The sequence below is a fragment of the Zingiber officinale genome, chromosome 5B (genome assembly GCF_018446385.1).
Source record: "Zingiber officinale cultivar Zhangliang chromosome 5B, Zo_v1.1, whole genome shotgun sequence".
NCBI lineage: Eukaryota > Viridiplantae > Streptophyta > Magnoliopsida > Zingiberales > Zingiberaceae > Zingiber > Zingiber officinale.
Genome location: NC_055995.1, coordinates 1,511,518 through 1,530,952, shown reverse-complemented (window position 1 = coordinate 1,530,952; position 19,435 = coordinate 1,511,518). Strand labels below are relative to the sequence as shown.

The 19,435-nt window shown below is 40.6% G+C and overlaps 4 protein-coding genes across 7 annotated transcripts; 3 read left to right on the top strand and 1 right to left on the bottom strand.

Annotated features, from left to right (window-relative positions):
• The first annotated feature begins 4,513 nt into the window (after positions 1-4,513).
• LOC121983864 (potassium channel AKT1-like) lies at positions 4,514-10,961 on the top strand. Its single transcript, XM_042536524.1, has 11 exons — positions 4,514-4,854; positions 5,581-5,946; positions 6,049-6,106; positions 6,203-6,520; positions 6,640-6,885; positions 6,982-7,080; positions 9,053-9,085; positions 9,175-9,360; positions 9,437-9,634; positions 9,738-9,813; positions 9,887-10,961. The coding sequence occupies exons 1-11, from the start codon at positions 4,664-4,666 to the stop codon at positions 10,792-10,794; spliced, it is 2,679 nt and encodes an 892-aa protein (XP_042392458.1). The 5' UTR covers positions 4,514-4,663; the 3' UTR covers positions 10,795-10,961.
• A 618-nt stretch (positions 10,962-11,579) lies between these two features.
• LOC121983866 (probable polyamine transporter At3g13620) lies at positions 11,580-13,987 on the top strand. The gene is made up of 2 exons (XM_042536531.1): positions 11,580-12,581; positions 13,263-13,987. The coding sequence occupies exons 1-2, from the start codon at positions 11,663-11,665 to the stop codon at positions 13,805-13,807; spliced, it is 1,464 nt and encodes a 487-aa protein (XP_042392465.1). The 5' UTR covers positions 11,580-11,662; the 3' UTR covers positions 13,808-13,987.
• Positions 12,618-19,401, bottom strand: LOC121983867 (forkhead-associated domain-containing protein 1-like). Of its 4 annotated transcripts, none has more exons than XM_042536532.1 (14): positions 19,247-19,401; positions 19,123-19,167; positions 18,938-19,036; positions 18,452-18,562; positions 16,217-16,391; positions 16,049-16,105; positions 14,962-15,098; positions 14,809-14,868; positions 14,657-14,734; positions 14,450-14,521; positions 14,305-14,364; positions 13,846-14,201; positions 13,236-13,771; positions 12,618-12,709 (listed from the first exon to the last, which is right to left on the bottom strand). In XM_042536532.1, exons 1-12 carry the CDS (start codon positions 19,322-19,324, stop codon positions 14,136-14,138), a joined length of 1,038 nt encoding a protein of 345 aa, XP_042392466.1. In that variant the 5' UTR covers positions 19,325-19,401; the 3' UTR covers positions 12,618-12,709; positions 13,236-13,771; positions 13,846-14,135. The 4 variants fall into 4 exon arrangements, with proteins under 4 accessions (XP_042392466.1, XP_042392467.1, XP_042392468.1 ...); XM_042536533.1 differs by having other exon boundaries at positions 13,853-14,201; XM_042536534.1 differs by having other exon boundaries at positions 14,657-14,731.
• LOC121983868 lies at positions 17,017-18,198 on the top strand. The gene is made up of 2 exons (XM_042536536.1): positions 17,017-17,229; positions 17,330-18,198. Exon 2 carries the CDS (start codon positions 17,438-17,440, stop codon positions 17,903-17,905), a length of 468 nt encoding a protein of 155 aa, XP_042392470.1. The 5' UTR covers positions 17,017-17,229; positions 17,330-17,437; the 3' UTR covers positions 17,906-18,198.
• Positions 19,402-19,435: the final 34 nt, after the last annotated feature.

The following is a 19,435-nucleotide window of genomic DNA, read 5'->3' as shown; positions in this document are numbered from 1 at the left end:
CAATAAGGGTATCAAAGCCCAACGACCTTAGAAAGACTGATCGTCAAATAAAGCAATAAGAAGAATGGTCAGATCAAGCATTCACCTACTAAAGTTCAAAGGGGAGTTCATGCTTTGGAAGTGACGAATGAAGATATTTTTCAAAACTGATTTCAATATTTTATTAACAATTAAATATAGTTTTGAAGTACTAAAGGATGAGAATGGAGAAGAAAATGAATAACACCTTTAGAAAAAGAAACAACAAAACGACTTTGTGGCCAATGGTAAAGTAGAATTCTATCCACTAAGCGTACTACCTCCTCAGGAAGTCAACCAGATTACCACTTACAACTCTGCTAAAGAACTCTGGGAGAAATTTCTGGAACTTTATGAAGAAACCTCGAAGGTCAAAATAGTAAGACAGAACCTGCTCCGAAATCAACTAACCAACGTCTGAATAGAAAAGAGAGAAAAGGTGGCTCATTTGCACGCAAAGCTCAAGGAGCTAATAATTGGATTCACCAACCTTGGAGAAACGATAACGAATCGAGATTCAATCAGATACTCTCTAAATTTTTTTCTAAGAATTCAAGAGTGGACCTCAATTGTAGACTCATATTATATTTAAAAAGACCTCCAGGTAAGTGATTTAGAAGAATTATTTTCTATTTTCAAATTACACAAATCAAGATGTGCATGTCTAAGTAAAGAGAAGAAGTCAATTCAGAACCTAGCACTCAAAGCTAAAAAGAATAAGCCAGATTCAGATTTATCACCTGACGAAAATGAAGATTGTATATGGTAAGAAAGTTGAATCAGATTTTTTTTTTTAAACTAACAAGTTTAATAAGACGTAGGCTAAGAAGCTTCTTTCGAGAAAAAGGAAAGTGAGATGTTAAACTACAATGAAAAATAACATATCAAAGACAACTATCCCAAATTGAAGAACAAGATAAAAGAAAAGAACAAATGGTCAAGAAGATCCAAGCACAATAATCTCAAGGCGACATGAAGCGACTCATCGTGTGAAGAGTCAGAAAATGAAAAATACATTAAATTAGCACTAACAGCCGACTACCAAGAGGAGAGTATCGATGAAGGGAGCGCGCAACCACTGGATGTTGAACTTACGAGTTATCCATTGTAAGTGCTTCCCAATTTATCCTGATGATTGATGAAAAATTTTTATGAGATCGAATTGATCGCCCAAGTTCGTTCGATATTACCTTATTTAATATCTTTTTTAAAAGTAGGCCTACTAGTCGTAGGAAGGTAGGATAGGGTCCCCCCAACCATAATTGGTGGGGGTACAACGAGTCAAAACAAAACTAGAATTGAAAAGTTACGATTGAATTATTGCGGGACCCGAATCTAAATGCCAACGACAACGTAACCACCACCGAAAATCCAACATCGCGTGCCCACAATTTTGAATCTGAATCCCTCTTCTTGGATTTGATGGCTTTGACCGTAACTCGAATCTAGCACGCTTCTATTTCCCTCGTGAATTTAATATTTTTAATTTGGTTGGTGAATTTTGATTGATGTCTATTGTTAATTTTACTATAATATATTTCATATAGCAAAATCATTTTTGAAAATAAAATAATATAAATTTCACTCTTTGATCTTATCTTTATTAATTATATTTATCAGGTCCAATCAAAAGAACATGGCGATCAAAAATATTTCAACAAGTTGATCTCGATGAGTAAATGATTTTACAAATCGAACAAAAAATAATAATTAATTAATAATAATAATAATAATTTGTGTGAAGATGGAGATCGCAGGCGTGCTATTTTCGAGAATAAAAATTGTTGTAAAATTAATTGATTGGCTCACAGTTGACTATGAATCAAGTTGCTAGGTGCATGCGTACATGACAAAATATCATAGGCTTTGACTTTCTTCGAGCATGATGTGCCCTCCGATTATTAGATTTCGACATAATCATTAAAATATTATTGGTTGACTTTTTGTTGACATTTTTTAATTCCGTAAATTTTACAATTGTTATTTTAATTGAAAAAATATTTCTTACTCTATTATGCATTATGAGAATATTCGCTCGGTGAAAAAAGATTAAAACAAAATGTCGGCAAATTAAAATTTGGTCATAATAATAACTTTATTAATGTAAGTAATGGAGTAAAACCATCCCTTAATGTTATATTTACTCTCAAGCGCGGATAAAAAAATGAAAGAAATTTACGGTGGAAAATTATTCTTGGAGGAAGAGAAGAAAAAGGGTAAAGAAATCTCTTCCTTTGTATTCTTGTTTATCTTCATTGAGGAAGATGGATACATGCGACGTAATTTTATAAACAAAAAAGACATCTGTGTCATTTTTTTTTTGTACATGGTGTAATTTTATAAGTTAAAAAAGGTGCATGCGTCATTATTTTTTTATATATGGTGTAATTTTGTGAATAAAAAGGGGTACATGCGTCATTTTTTTTTCATCCGTTGTTTTCCGTCCGATTTTAAGGTGATCGATTTTGACTCCAAAATCATCCGTGAATGGATTGCGTTTCTCTTCCATCTAAAAAATTCAATGAAATAAATGATGAAAATTTTTTCACTGTAAAATTTTTTTTTTTATTTTACTTTCCGTTCTCCGAAGTAAAAGAGTATTAGTCTTTCTTTCCTCCTACCAAATTATGACTACGATACCAAATAAAACTAAATAAAATTATGACATTAAATTGATTGTCTAAAACTCATATAAATATTACATTTGACTTGTATATTTTGTAAACTGATTCTAATTCTATTATCTATGAAATTTGTTATTTTATGTTATCCCATTAGTGGCAAAATTATGGTTTTTAATGCTATCCCATTAGTGGCAAGTTTGTTTTTTTGGTTATAATCATCTCTAAGCTGCTGTTTGACTTTGCAAAATCGTATCAAAACTGTCTCTGCGTTGACTTTAATCATTCCAAGTTGTAAAGATAGATGCTGAGGTTGATGGTAGTTGGATCGAAGTAGTTGTTATTGTGTAGATTAATAATACAATAAAGACTAAGCCTTTTATAGTGATGACTTAATTAAAAGATATCGATATTGTTTCCATTTGAGATTGTCGAAAAATAAGTCACTGGATGGTTGTCTATTATGTTGATGAAGTTTTCGAGAAAAAATGATATGCTCGAGGAAAGAATCTCGAGGAAATACTTAATGATAGACACATAAAATGATAGGACCCATAAAAAATTAAATGATGGACCGTGAATTTATATGTCTATCCTTAAGCATTTCCTTGAGATTTTTCCTTGTGCATGTCATTGCTCGTCTTCGAGTGAGGAAAAGAGTACCGATTGCCAAGAGAGTCCATGAAATCTAAGAGAAAAAGAGAGAAGAAGATAATTCGAACGAAGGTTAGGGGTTATCATGACTCGGCCACTTCGACATCCAAATAAGATTTTCGGTGAGGGAATGGAGAAAATGGATAGTAGATGAGTGAATGTATGATTGCATGTGTATTTGCATATGTGTACCTTGGCCTGTAGATGTAAACTTCTTTTATAACACTATTGAAATGACATTCTCCGCCATATTATACGGTCATTTCACTCATACTTCGTATATGTATTATCATAGTTATCTCACATGTTGTGTCAATTCAAATGTTGGCACAAGCCCATAAGATATAAAATTAGTTGGATCAAAGGGTCTGCCCCGTTAAATAAAAGAGGATCAAATCGAGTCGGTAAGAATGAGCCGAATGGCGTAGGCTTGTTAGATTGGTAAAGATGAGTAGGACGTAGGGTTGGCGGGGTCGAATGAAGCTAGCAAGGCATTGAGTCGGCGAGACCGAAGGGAGCTGAGCAGGACGTTGAGTTGGTGGGGCCGAATAGAGCTAGGGATCTTGGTTTATTCAAACTACAAACTCTCGATTTACTCTCGGTATCAAATATAATGAGCTTAAGTCTAGATAATTAAGTATTATTTTAAATATTTGAGTATGACGTTGAGTTGGCACGATCGAATGGAGCTAGGGATCTTGGTTTATCCGAACCGAATAGTTACCTTTCTCGTCGGGGGATCTTGGTTTATCCGAATCAAATAGTTACCCTTCTCATCTTGAATAGTTTAACTGAAAGTGATTAAGTTGATTCATCTAGATTTTGACCTTTATCTTGACAAGACTATTGACCTTCTCATATATATATATATATATATAATATGTGTTTAAGTTGAGATAATTAAGTCCTATATATATATATAAAATATGTGTTTAAGTTGAGATAATTAAGTCCTATTTGAAATCTAAAATGAACTTGTCAAAAATTATCACGCTTCACTTCTTTAAATTTAAATAATAGTTCAACTCTTTTTATAGTTATTCATTTTGATATTTCAAAAATATTTGAGGGCTTGAAAACAATATTAGCTACTAAACAGAATTAAAAATAATAATAAAATTAATTAAAAAAATGGAGAGGGGAGATTAAAACAGGAGTGAATGTGACAGACAGACAGATCATGCCGTTATAAATATGGACGAGAAGAAGTTACAACGGGCCGTCTTGCTGTTGCCGCTTTCTCCGCTCTTGCTCACGCCTCGGCGGCCGCCATCGCCAATCGAGATTCTTGTGAGTTGTGATGCTTTGAATCCGGAAAGGGAGCGGTTGGAGAGAGGGAGTGTGGGTGTAGATAACGTGAATTGGCGACTATGGCGGATACGGCGAAGGTGTTCAACATGCCGTTGGCAATGATGTGCGGCATCGAGGCGGAGAAGGAGATCTCGCGGGACGGCAGCCATTACAGCCTCTCCACCGGGATTCTCCCTTCCCTCGGGGCCAGGAGCAACCGCAGGGTCAAGCTCCGGAGGTTCATCGTTTCCCCTTACGATCGGCGATACAGGTCTGGTGTTCTATTCCCTCTGCCGTTACTAGGGCGAACTCCTTTTTTTCCGTTGGAGATTGTGAGCTGTGGGATTTGCTCTGGATGGAAAGCTTGTGGGGTTTTTTCTCTTGTTCTTCGCCTTCTTTTTGTTCAGATTTTTTCCCTCTTGTATGTAAACCCTTTTTTTTTTCGTCATGAACCCTTGACAAATCCGAACTTTCTTCTGGATCGATATTCCTTGTGGAACTTCGGTGATAGATTTGATGTGGGATTCTCTTTGAATAACTTTTTACCCTTTATTATTATTATGATTATTATTTTTTTGAAAAGAGTTGTATTCTCTCCTAACTCCTAATCTGTATAATTTAGTGAAGATATTGTGAGAAAGATTTAGGACTTCGAGCTAAGGATCCTAGTCTTCAAGGTGCAATTTTTCAGATGCGTAAATATTGATTTTCTACTCTTCCATTGGATATAAACTTCTTTAATCCTCGTCTCTATTTTTTTCTCGGTTCTAAAAGGCTTTTTTTGTTTTTCATATATAAAAGCATCAGGGTTTACGTTGTCTAAATCTTTTGTTGGGGTAATTTTGCTTTTACTTTTCTTTCTTTCATGACAATTTATTATCCTTGTCTGGAAATAAGAAACCCTCAGCCGTCCTATTCATGAATACTACATCCAGAAAATAATTGATTGGAGACTTTTGTATTGCAGACATTTCTGATGTTTGAATTTCTGTCACAGGGCATGGGAGATTTTCTTGATTGTTCTCGTTGTCTATTCTGCTTGGGTTTCTCCATTCGAATTTGGATTCCTTGGGCATGCGAAGGGAACTCTTGCCCTGGTGGACAATATCGTCAACGCCTTCTTTGCCATTGACATCATTTTAACCTTCTTTTTGGCCTACCTTGATAGAACAACTTATCTGCTCATTGACGATCCTAAGCTAATAGCATGGAAATATTTGACCAGTTGGTTTGTTCTTGATGTTGCTTCCACTATCCCTTCCGAACTTGCACGCAAATTGTTGCCTCATAAGCTCCGCTCTTATGGATTCTTCAACATGCTACGTCTTTGGCGTCTTAGAAGAGTTAGTGCACTATTTGCAAGGTATGCTTCTTAAATAACTATGTGAATGTTATTTTGTGTTCCCTGAGGGAAGATATTATTGCCTTCCAACTTATTCCACACACTTCATTTTTCATTTACCAGACTAGAGAAAGATAGGCACTTCAACTACTTTTGGGTTCGATGTGCAAAACTTATCTGTGTAAGGATCTTTATTCTTTACCATCAATTCGTGCATTCACTTACCTTTTGCAGTTGATACTTCTGCTGATACTGTCATTTCATAACAATCTCATAGGTGACTCTATTTGCTGTGCACTGTGCTGGGTGCTTCTATTATCTTCTTGCCGCAAGGTATCATAATCCAAGCAGTACTTGGATTGGTGCTTCTATGCCAGATTTCCACGAGCGAGGCTTGTGGATCCGCTATGTGACCTCGATGTACTGGTCAATCACCACCCTTACAACCGTTGGTTATGGAGACTTGCATGCTGAAAATACAGGAGAGATGATTTTTGACATTTTCTACATGCTCTTTAACCTTGGACTAACAGCCTATTTAATCGGAAATATGACCAATTTGGTAGTTCATGGAACTAGCAGAACTAGAAGATATGTAAGTTTCGCAATGCAAAACTTGATCATTCCATTCAGATGGCAGCAAGTTGTACTTGCAACCAATATTTACTCTTGTTTTACTTTTATAGCATTAAAGATATGTACTGATCATTGCAGAGGGATACAATCCAAGCAGCCACGGGGTTTGCACAAAGAAATCAGCTTCCAGAACGCTTACAAGAACAAATGATCTCACATCTCAGTTTGAAGTTCAGGACTGACTCAGAAGGCCTCCAACAGCAAGAGACACTGGATGCTCTTCCCAAAGCCATCAGATCCAGCATTACTCACTATCTGTTTTACTCACTGGTTCAAAGTGTCTACTTGTTCCATGGAGTATCTAATGACCTGCTATTCCAACTGGTAATCATTAGAATTTTCTAACTCCAGATTTTGCCAGACAGAATATCACAACATAGTGCTCTCACCTCAGTATCTCATCTTTTTGTATATTTGAAGGTATCTGAGATGAAAGCCGAGTATTATCCACCCAGGGAAGATGTGATCTTGCAGAACGAAGCGCCTACAGACTTTTACATACTAGTGACTGGCACAGCGGTAAAAGAGAGTTTCCACTCGAGAATTCTATTTTTTCACATAACCTAAAAAAATTACCAAGTTTTTCATCATCTCAGTGAAAATCTGGATTTTTTTTGTTTGTCTGTTATATGAAATAAGAATACAATCCATGTAAATGTGTATTTACAAATTCTATTAAAACTAACTAATTTAAAATTTGGGAATTAGACTAGCTGTTCTTTTTGGGCATAATGGCATCACGGGTGGTGGCTATGATCTTCAATATGTCTAGTGTGTTCATAAACACTAGACTATTTATAATACAGATCATTATTTGCCTGTCACTTGTCCACATCATCTTAGAGTTGTGTATGATTGCTCTATACATCATCTTGTTTTTTTTTCATGTTACCAAGTTGTCGCTTAGGAAAGTACCCATTATATATAGCTTTCACTCTAACTAAGCGACAATTGATCTCTATATGATTTTCCTCTTGTAGAAAAGAGATGGAGGTTGTTTATGGTAACTCTCTTGACATTATATAGCTTTGTTGGTCCTTTAGGAGCACATCTGAACTCGATCACTTTCTGCTTAACCTAGAGAAGCTTACATGCAGTATGTATTAATAGTGTTCTTTGCCTTTGCATTCAATCTGACCATAATATCTCTTTTTGCTCGTTTATCAAATTAGATTGCCTCCCAAAAGGATGCAAGGGTGAGATGTAAACCTGCTATTCATAGGAGAACCTGCCCATAATTTGAACGTTACATTGATTTCCAAACAAGATTTTTTTTATTAGAGCACTCTTTAGATACACACAATTCTTTGCCTTCAAATCATCATGACTTGAAGCCTTAAAGAATTGATGTCCCTGCTCTTGAAGAGTATAGTGTGAGGTAGTTCAATTTTCAGCAAGTCTTTTGCACCTTTCTATCAATCAATGACTCCTTTTGTCTGTACATTAATTTGACATTTGAATCTGTAAGGATATCAATTGGCTTAACTTCCAATATCTCAGTTCCTTGAGCACATCAGATACATATTTTTGCAGGGAGAGGTAAATGTCTTCCTACCTATATGCTAAGAAAATATCTCAATTTACTTAGAACCTGGGTTGGAAGTATAGATGAAAATAGGCTTTTAGCCTCGTGATCAATCATCACTAGTTTGATGATAGCTTACGCAACAATAAGGTGAATACACTTTTCCAGCAAGAGAGATAAGATAAAATAGTAAATGATCGAAGACATTTCTGATCATTTTAAGCTGAAGGAGAGCAAAGCTAAATTTATCAAATCATGCTCTAAAAGATTGCTTTAGACATCCAGAAATTATTTCAATTTGTATATCATACTGCTCTCCTTTTAAGCAACAAACTATTGAGGTTTTGTATATATACTTCTTCTCTTAGGCATGTAAGAGCCTAGTCCTCCAATTAGAATATGAGAACCATTGGTTATAGAAATAAGTGCTAAGGTGGAAAGTTGAAGAGCATAAAATAATTTGTGATTGCCTATCATGTGCGAGGATGCATTTGAATCAAGTAACTAGGCAGCCTTAGATTTTACCACGAAAGCAGAATTAGAAATGGAAGTGGTTGTAGACACTCATGATGAACTGGAGGAGTTCTAGAGTAACTAGCATGTTGTTACAGCTGCTATAATATTAAGGCGATGATGTTGTATTTTTTTGAGCAGCATGTGCTGCAGACGATTGTTCAATGGCCGAGAAGAATTCCTTCTTTCAGCTGAAACATGAGGGAGAGTCGGATCTCCTGTTAGGAGGTGAAGAAGAACATGATGGAGAACAAGGTGAAAAAGGAGGGAGGAAAGATAGGTTCCACAGTTAAAGGAAGAGGCATCCTTGTTAGGGGAATGACAAAGGAAATTGGATAGGAAAATACAAGACCAAGGAGCCTATTCTTTCTAACAATCACCAGTCCTAAACTTTAGTTTGATAGATCTAAAAATTTTCCTCTCTTAAAGCTGATGCACTAACTTATTTTGCAGGAGCTAATAGATCACAGGAATGGATCAGACGAGGCAAGTTGTTTTTTTTCCCCTCTGAACTGCTTGAAAGGAAAAGAAGGGCAATTGGATTGATAGTAGATTGATTCTTGTGAATTCTGCAGATTGTTAGGACTGCAAAGAAAGGAGACCTCCTTGGAGAGATGGGCGTTCTTTGTTATAGACCACAGTTTTTGACAGTGCGAACAAAGTCATTGTGCCAGCTGCTGCGATTAAACCGGACAGTGTTCCTTGGTATTGTTCAGTCGAATGTCGCAGACGGAACAGTAATCATCAGTAACCTGCTGCAGGTACATACACACAGACACACATCACTTCTACTCTTGAGAAAATACTTCCATCCATTAACGATCTTGTCTCTTACAGTACCTGAAAGAGCAACAGGATGATCCTCTGATGGAAGGGCTCCAGAGAGAGATTGAAAACATGCTGATTCGGGGTCGATTGGACTTGCCCCTTACGCTGTGTTTTGCCATACTCAGAGGAGACGACTTCTTGCTCCATCAACTTCTGAGAAGAGGCTTGGACCCGAATGAATCAGATAACAATGGACACACAGCACTGGTTTGCATTCTCTACTTGTGTGACCTGTGGATTTCAAGGATCTCATCTGGAACGAGGAATTCTAATTCCACTTTGTTTCTTTTTGATGTATATTTGTTCATAGCACATAGCAGCTTCGAAAGGAAGCGAGCATTGTGTTCGTCTCTTGCTGGATTATAATGCAGATCCCAACAGCAGAGGTGGGTGCACTGCAAGCTTGTTCTTGAGCTTTAAAAGCTTTGCGCTTATGTATGTTTTGTAAATGGCGTGCAGATTCTGAGGGGAGCGTTCCCTTGTGGGAGGCCATGCTCGGTAAGCACGATGAAGTGGCGAAGGTGCTGAGGGACAACGGGGCGGAGCTGTCGGCCGGTGACATGGGCCACTTTGCCTGCACGGCCGTAGAACAGAGCGACATGGATGTTCTCGAAGCTTTTGTCCGTTATGGAGGGGACGTGACGGCGGCGAAGAGGGACGGCACTACGGCGCTCCACCGCGCCGTCTGCGATGGGAATCTGGCCGCGGTGGACTTCCTGCTCCGCCACGGGGGGAATGTGGATGCCGCCGACGACCACGGATGGACTCCCAGGCGCCTGGCGGACCAGCAGGGCCATGATGAGATCAAGGCTCTGTTTGAGTCCGTGAAAGGCTACGATTACTTCTCCTCCCAGGTGCCGGTCCCGGCACCGGCGAGGCGGTTCAGCAGCGAGCCCATCATGCCGCAAGCGGCGGCCGAGGAGATCCAGTCATCGTTGCGTGAACGCGGGAGGGAGAAGGCCGAGCGCATGCGCCGGGCCAACTTCCAGAACTCGCTATTCGGGGTCATTTCGGCTGCCAATAGCGTCGGCAGGCGGGGGAAGCACCAGGGAAACCAGCTCTCTCCGCTCCCCGGCGGCCCTCCGAGACCGATACTTCCTGCCGGAGGGAGGAACGCAAACAATCGAGCAAGCACGCTGCCGGCGCGAGTGACCATCATCTGCCCGGAGCAGGGCAAAGCGACGAAGCTCGTGCTGCTGCCCAGCTCGATGCGGGAGCTGCTGGACGTCGGGTCTAAGAAGTTCGGCTTCGCCGCATGCAAAGTGCTGACTGAGGACGGCGTGGAGATTGACGACGTGAGGCTGATAAGAGACGGCGAACGCGTCGTTCTCGCCGGCGGAGCTCCGGGCAGCGACCACGAGTCATGACCGATGGAAATTAAGGTGCAATTGCGGTCGGCGAGGTTGTAGATATATGTTTTCGCTTCTTATATTTGTATATTATCTCCGTAAGTAAATAATAAATAATCCGGCCGCTTGTGTGGCTTATGAAAAATGTTAAGTAATATATTGTTTAAAATGCCAATTTATAACAAGTTCCACGGGATAAACATCTCGATATTTTCTACGAATAAATTAATAATAATAAAAAAAGGGTTAACAATGGTTGGTGGATCTACCGAATTAAAGAAAGGTCAAAGCGTTGCCTCCAATCAGTGAAGATTTGGAGCATATGGAACGAAGTAAAGATAAAGAAATGTGATATTGTTAGCCAAAAAAACAAATTTCTTGGACTAGTCTATGTGCCGACAAATGTTGGATTAAAAGGTATTTTTATTGCATTATAAATAAAAAGACGAGTATCATGTTTACTAATACAAAACAATAAATTTGTGGATCTTGGCAAATTAACGAATCAGTTAGCTAAGTTTCTAAAATATGTAAATGGCGTACCTAAAAGCTAAATAGTTTAAAATGACATGAAATTAAATTCAGGATAAAAATGGTATTGAGTATCTGATTTAATAATTTTAAAATTAGAGTACATAATCTTTTAAAAACTTACCGCAATTTGCCGTATATATATTTTTATAATTTTTATATAAGAGGAATCATCGGTGCTGCTGGATCAGAATCATTGCTAATTTTGCAGCGAAATAATTATATCCTCACAATTAATAAATTATCCTCCTTTCTGTCATAATTTGATTTTATTATGGCCCAGGTTAAATAAGCATGTGGTGAATGCCGTCTTCCACCTTTGATTTCCATCCATTTCAGTCTTCTTGCCTTCGCCATGGCTCGAGAGATACAACAACAGTCCCATAAGGGAGATGCCGGAGACGGAGGCAGAGGCGGCGCTTTTCAATTTAACAAATCTCCGGAAAAGATGGAGTCGTCCATCGATGTCGCCGGAGGGCCCTCCGCCCGCCCCGCCGCTGGTGGGAATCCAAACAAACTGACTCTTGTCCCCCTCATCTTCCTCATCTACTTCGAGGTCGCCGGAGGGCCCTACGGATCTGAGCCGGCGGTGCAGGCTGCGGGAGCGCTCTACGCCCTGCTCGGATTCCTCATCTTCCCCTTCATCTGGAGCGTCCCGGAGTCGCTGGTCACCGCCGAGCTGGCCACCGCCATCCCCGGCAACGGCGGCTTCGTCCTCTGGGCCGCTCGTGCCTTCGGCCCCTTTTGCGGATCCCTGATGGGCACCTGGAAGTTCCTCTGCGGCGTCATCAACAGCGCCGCCTTCCCGGCGCTCTGCGTCGAGTACCTCGCCAAGGTGGTGCCGGCCGTCGGCGACGGGGGGCCGCGGTACGCGACGCTGGCGGGGATGAACCTGGCGCTGTCCTTCCTCAACTACACCGGGCTGACCATCGTGGGGTACACCGCGGTGGCGCTCGGGGCGGCGTCGCTGGCGCCGTTCGTGGTGATGACGGCGATCGCGGTGCCGCGGATCCGTCCGCGCCGGTGGCTGGTGCGAGGGAGGCACAACGACTGGCGCCTCTTCTTCAACACGCTGTTCTGGAACCTCAACTTCTGGGACAGCGCGAGCACCATGGCCGGCGAGGTTGAGCGCCCGGAGCGGACCTTCCCCACCGCCCTGCTCGCGGCGGGGCTGATGACGGCGATCGGCTACCTTCTCCCGCTGATGGCCGGCATCGGGGCGGTGGACGCACCGCAGGAGGCCTGGGGCGGCGGTTACTACGCCGATCTGGCAGGTAAGCGATCGACGCCTTAATCTCTCCTCTCTTTTCTCAGTCTCCACCCCACCTCGTAACCCGGCCCATTGCCGAACCGCAAGGAGCAGGCCGAACCGGTTTTACAAATTCGACCGCTGCTTTTGGTTCTAAACACCGTGGAAACAGTCAGGAAACCAGCTGTTGTTTATTACTTATCTTCTATATTAATTTTAGCTAATTTTTTTTAATTATAAATTAACCTAGTGATCTGCTTGAACGAATTTTTTTATTATTTCTTTACTTATTACTCATTTAATTATTTATATTATTTATTTTATTAGTAGAATTGTGAATCTTGTGAAGGTGACGGGCAATAAATGTGAGCCTATTTTTTTCTTTTAATTCGGTGACGTGGATGGTTGCAATTTGTTCGGGTATCTTTAGTCTGACCTTGCCTGCTTTTTATTGTCGCTAGTGTTGTGGTTGGTTCAATGCTGACTATAAGAAAATAATGGAATTGGAAAGCCCATTGACTAGCCAGCTTCCAAGTCAATTAGATTTGTAATTTTCCAGCAAATTTTCGTAGGGAGAATCTTAGGAAAAATATTATATTGGTAGAATTTTTAATAATAATAAAAATATTAATTAATTTGAATAATTGAAAAAAAAAAGGTAGGGCAAGCTGTTACTTACCGGGTGAATGTGATGGATTTGATGCAGAGATGATCGCGGGGAGGTGGCTCAAGTACTGGATCGAGGTCGGGGCGGTGCTGTCGGCGGTGGGGCTGTACGAGGCGCAGCTGAGCTCGAGCGCGTTCCAGCTGCTGGGGATGGCGGACCTCGGCCTGCTGCCGCGCGCCTACGCGTCCCGAGCCAAGTGGTTCCGCACGCCCTGGGTCGGCATCCTCACCTCCTCCCTCATCACCCTCGGCCTCTCCTTCATGACCTTCAACGACATCATCAACTCCGCCAACTTCCTCTACGCCCTCGGCATGCTCATGGAGTTCGCCGCCTTCCTCTGGCTCCGCCGCAAGCAGCCCGACCTCAAGCGCCCCTACCGCGTCCCCCTCTCTTTCCCCTTCCTCGTCATCCTCTGCTTGGTCCCCTCCGCCTTCCTCCTCTTCGTCATGGCCATCGCCGGGTGGAAGGTGTACGCCCTCTGCGCCGGGATGACCGCCGGGGGGGTCGCCGTTTACTACCTCATGGATTTCTGTAAATCTAGGGCGTTCCTGAAGTTCAGCGACGGAGAGGAGGTCAGCGTCTGAAGTAGTAAAATCACAAGCCGGAATCATCGAAGCTTTACCTGTTACCTTGCTCTGCGACTGCAGATCATGCACAGTGGGCGTAATTGGAATATTCATGCTTCATCGTCGTTCGTCACCTGGATATCTGCAGCAAAGAACTGCAAGTTGTATATGGCAAAATAAAATGTAGAATTTTCATCATTTGATTGCTGTGACGCATTTGATTGCCTGTCTTCGAGCGAAATCAAGGAACAAAAACACGTCATAAAAGTGCGCGCAACTGAATCAGACAGATACTCAAGTTTCAAACATGCATAACCCAAAGTTCAATATCGCAAAGCGAAGGCCTTCAGTCTCCTGCATCAGTAGTCGAGTTCATGCCGACATGATGATGAACGGAAGCAGCATCCGTATCCTGTAGCAAAGTACCACCCCAGATTTTGTCTTGGCAATAAAGTTATGAAGTGATTGAAACTAGAAGAAAATTGAATCAAAGATGAGATCAGTTCAACACTTGCTTTGTAGGGATTATCAATCATAGGTATGTCTTTGCTTGCTGTTCCTGGAGAACCGCATGTCTGCATCATATAAAGCCAATAGGTTAGTCTAAAACAATGCGTTAAATAGCTATGCTTGAAATTGAATAGAATTAAATAGCTATACAATGTGTTTGTCTGTGTTAATCATGTCACGAGTTTCTTGACTTCCTAGAGCTGGAAGTAACATTTCCTGATCCTGAAATGCGAAGGGAAGAATGTTTTAGATCACCAGGCGAAAAAGACAACTTCTTAAAAGAATAAAAATAAAATAAAAAGAGAACAAAATTGGTTGATAGAATAATAACGAGGTGGGCTCTCTCATGTATCCAACCTGAGAAATCAATTTGAGTGCGGGATCTTGAATCTTCCTAAGCACCACTTCCATTTTTCCAAGTTGAAGATGAAGCTTCTGATACGCTGACAATTTAGAAAAAACACAAAGGAATGCTAAATAGAGGGTACAGAATGTAGGCTTTTGGTCACCTGCTTCTCCATGGTTAACCTTTGTATGAGTTCATCTTTCACCAACAAAGTTGTCTGGAGGTAATAATAACATCAAAGCAAACAGATAGCAATAGGCAATAAGTGAATCTAAAGATCAAATACAGCATCAGCAGACAACTAGAGTAGGGATATTTCTTCAATTTGTGAGTGAAACTTTCTGCTTAGTTTCTCTGCTTCAAGCTTTTCATTTAAATTGATAATGTCAGCATCTTTCCTTCGAAGTTCAAGCTGGTGATTGCTAAGCTTCTTTTCAAGGTACAAAATTCTCTCTGGACAGATCAAAAAAAGGAAAGAATTGTTTAATATCTTAAGTCACCAAAGCAGTGGTAAAAATTCTCTCAGGATTAACATCTCTTCAATAGCAGGAAAAAAAACGAGAATAGACTAAAATCTAAGTCAAGAAATCAGTGCATTAATGTACACTAATGCTGCGTTGAATGGTTTATAGATCAGAAGCTCTATAATAAAAATCCTTCAACCCAATAGTATTTGATAAAGTCAAATAACCAATCTCCAAAGTGAGACAAATCCAGTTGCTGAACCTAAAGGATTATGGAAATTCTTACAGGATTGGGATTTGAATGCTGCATGAGTTGTCGACCTGATAAGACCCTGGTCTTCTCTACGAGTATAAGAAACTAATATCTGGGCCTTGTGAAATCAAATCCATGAGCTCCCAAAACTATCAAAATTGTTGAAACCTTGCTTACTCTCCAAACAAATTTGTGCAAGAAATAGCAGCTAGAAACATAAGCACAAGTCAAACTAGACTTGTTTAACCATCTCAAATACCAAGAAAAAGATGACTAAAACTCTGTTTATACATCCTGATATGCAACTGAGCCCACACAATACGCTCTGAGGTACAACATAGAGACATAAAAGAAGGGGTCACTCGCCTCTTAGTCATGTAGCATAGGCGTTGTTCCTCCCCACTATGTACCAGCCAACTTGATTTATCACAAATAAGATAGCTGGTAAGCCCTGGGATAATCTGGTCATTGGAAACCAAACATAGAAAAAAGATTCATTTGCTCCTAAGCATATGAAAAAAGATAGATATTGAAACAATAACGCAACTAGTTATAGCATTGCACTAAACTTGTTTTTGCGAACAAATAGTATAAGTGAAGCACCCAAACTCATGGTTCAGTGAGAAAGATTTAAAATTACAAATATGAAAAAAATAATAATAATAAAGAAGATAGAGATTAATTACCAACAAAATCCTTTCCAAGAGTTGTGATTTGATCTACTTTCCTCTTTAATCTACTGACTGAAAAGAATAAGTGAAACAATATGATTAGGCAATTTAAAGTGCTTGACGAAGACAGGAACATTTCTAAATAACAGAGATGGAGAATATGGCTTTGTTAAAGAAACAAACCTTCTTGTTCCTTTCCATTTACAATATCTTCAACAGTATGTACAGCCTGCTTGACGGCAGCTGCTTCCTTCTCAATTGAGTCAAACAACTGAAATTGAGCATCCATCTTTTCTGTGAGGATCACAAGCTTTTTATCCCTCTTTTGAATGCTTCGTTTCAGTTGATATGTAGAATCCTGCATTTCAATATCATAATCATCAAAAAAATACCAATATTCTTCTAACATAGGTGTGTAACAGGAACATGTTTTGAATATTAATAAGCAAGTATGGCAACAAATAATTCACCAGGAAGAATTATGAAAAATAACTTGGAATGGAACCAATGTTGTCAAAATCGCGAGTCGGAACGTAGAATCGCACGATTCTACGCATTTTTGGTGGCCTTCCGCGTTGCGTGCCCAGGCGGAAGCGGAATCTGGTGGAATCGTGCAGAATCGCGTGGAAGCGTAGCGGAAATCGTAGACTCGTAAGAGTCCAGCGATTCTACGCGAAATGTCCGCTGGTTTTCCAAGACCAGAAGGTCCATCACAGCGATCGATCAAACACGGGTCCAAGAAACCCCGCTCCAAATAACACGTGTGTTTCTCCTTCAGAAAAATAGGGAGATCGGTCTGTGGACCGATCCACCTATGGCCTGATCGGTCCACAGACCGATCAGCCCCTAGGCCGATCGGTCTTGCAGATCGGTCTGTGGACCGATCAGGCCCTAGGCTGATCGGTCCCCAGACCGATCAGCAAGGGTCGATCCCTGATTTCCGCCTTCGTCACGTGTTTCTCACGAGTCGGTTGTCGTTTTCTGCGTGGGACAGAGGAACAGGGAGAGTTTCGGGACAGAAGATTTGATCTCAAGAAACCCTAACTTTCCTAAGTCGCGTCGCGAGCCATTGTCGCCGCAACTGCTGTGCTTCGTTCTTCTTCAGCAACCATCGTCTCCTTCACGTACGCGTCTGTCTCCTCCTCCCTGTGCGTCCGGTGTGCGTCGACCGGCACTGTGACTGACTTCAATTAAAGGTACGCCATCATCCGCCTCTGTCCCTTCTCCATCTATCTCATCTGTGGGTCTCTGTTCTTTACTTCTTTGGTCGTCTCTGTCCCGTCTGCATCTCTGAAGGCTGTTGGCCACGTCTGTGGTTCGCGAGCTGCTGTTGCAGAGTTGCAGTGTCGTTGGTGAAGCTGAAGCTGCGTGGTGGTGTTCTTGTTCTTCTTTAATTTCACAAAAATGAGTAGAGAAGCTAGTGTTGGTGGGTCTGGTGAAGCAAGCTCCAATAGTGGTGCAGCCATTCCAAGCGTAGCTTCCACAACTAGTGGAACTTCAGATTCCAAAAGATTGGCAGTGAATGCTCCTGGAAATAGATCTGATCCAGGTTGGAAACATGGAATTGCAGTTGATGAAAATCCAAAGAAAGTGCAATGCAAATACTGTCAAAAGGTGATAAATGGAGGGATTTATAGACTCAAGCATCATTTGGCAGGAACACAAAAGGATGTTGGAGCATGCAAGGCTGTTAGTGATGATGTAAGGAAGGAAATGTGGAAAATTGTATCCTCATTGCAAGAAAATTTAATAAAGAGGGCAAAGGAGATTGAAGGAAGATCAAGTGATGAAGTTGAAGAAGGTGGAGATGCCATGGAGGATGCTGGAGATGAAGAACACATGGAGGATGATTATGAATTCATGAATTTATGAAGTTTAGAACTTGACTATTATTTTTCATGTTGTAGACTTATATGTTATCTAAAATTTGTGACTTATGACTTATTTTATGTGTGGATTGTAGAAGACCTTATAAATGTTTAGTTTAATCAAATGTTTAATGTGTTTTTGAGGTTATTAATCTTATGTATGTTATTTTCTATGAGTATATATATGTTTATATATAATTTTACATTTTGGTAGAAACTTACGATTCGTGTTACGATACTACGAGTTTACGATTCTACAACTCCCTTCCGTTTCAACGTAGAATCTCGATTTTGACAACCTTGAATGGAACAGTTCAGCTATAGAAGCCTTCAAAATACCAAACTAATATTGATTTTGATGATTTGAAACACTGGTCTTAGTTGTTGCTCCAGGTCATTAAGGTTTATATGCAAGTTATAAAGGCCTCAGATTCAAGAGCCCTCCTTCTAAATAGTGGTAATCAAAGTGTTATTTACATCTTTTAAAAAAATTTCACATTTTATTTATCTAATGTCCAATTCAAGTAATAATGTTAGAATATGAGCTCACATTATAATTGTCTAGGAGAGCCTCCCTTGATGCTAGAAAGCCATTGATGATTTCTTTCAATTCTGTCTCTTTTTTCTCCAGCAAATTTTTCTCGGTCTCAAGATACTTTATCTGATTAAGGGAGGAACGAGTGAAATAATAACTTAAGGTCAGTAAGCAAACATGAGCTTGCAGTATTTTAAAAAACAAGAATAACACTTAACAGGAAGGCCATATATATAAGAATTGATACATTAATTGAATTTGTAAATTCGCTGCATGCATCTAAAAGATACTATTTTCTGTTCAGTTATCATCCTATGCACAACATAGGCCAAATTTCTCGGCATCTTCAGTTTCTCAACCACTCACAAGAGAATCACTTTCCCCTTTCCCGTTCTGGTTATTGTTTAACACTATTTGCAACGAGCGAAACAAAGACAAGCAGAAACATAAACTAAATTTCCACTAAACCATCAAAAGAAGCTTTGACAGTGGAGAAACTACCTTGCTATCCAGCCTGCAATGCGACTCCTCGAGGGACACGATCCGCGCTTGCAAATCCTGCAACCTCTTCGTGCACTCCGCTTCGATTTGCTCCCGCCTCTAGGGATTGCGCCAGCGGATAACACATGTCGATTGTCTCAGTCTGAAATATCGCACCGGAGGAAAAGATTAAGGGGAGACAGAACCTGGATGGAAAGCTGGAGCTCCTCTCGCACGGCTCGTTCGCCTTCCTACGAAAAACGAAATCGAGGAGAAGAATGAGAAGCAAGAGGCGGACGAGGGTAAGATGGGAACGGCGATCTGACGTACTCTGACGCATCGAGTCTGGGCGATTAGCGCGAGGAGCTGAAGCTTGAACTTGGAGAGGGCGAGCAACTCCACCGCCATCGATCGAATTCGATTCCCCTCCCTCCAGTTTCCTTCCACCGTACCGAGATCAGAAGAAAGTAAGTAGGGATGAAAATTTCATTTTCACATCCAATTTTTTATTAATTACAA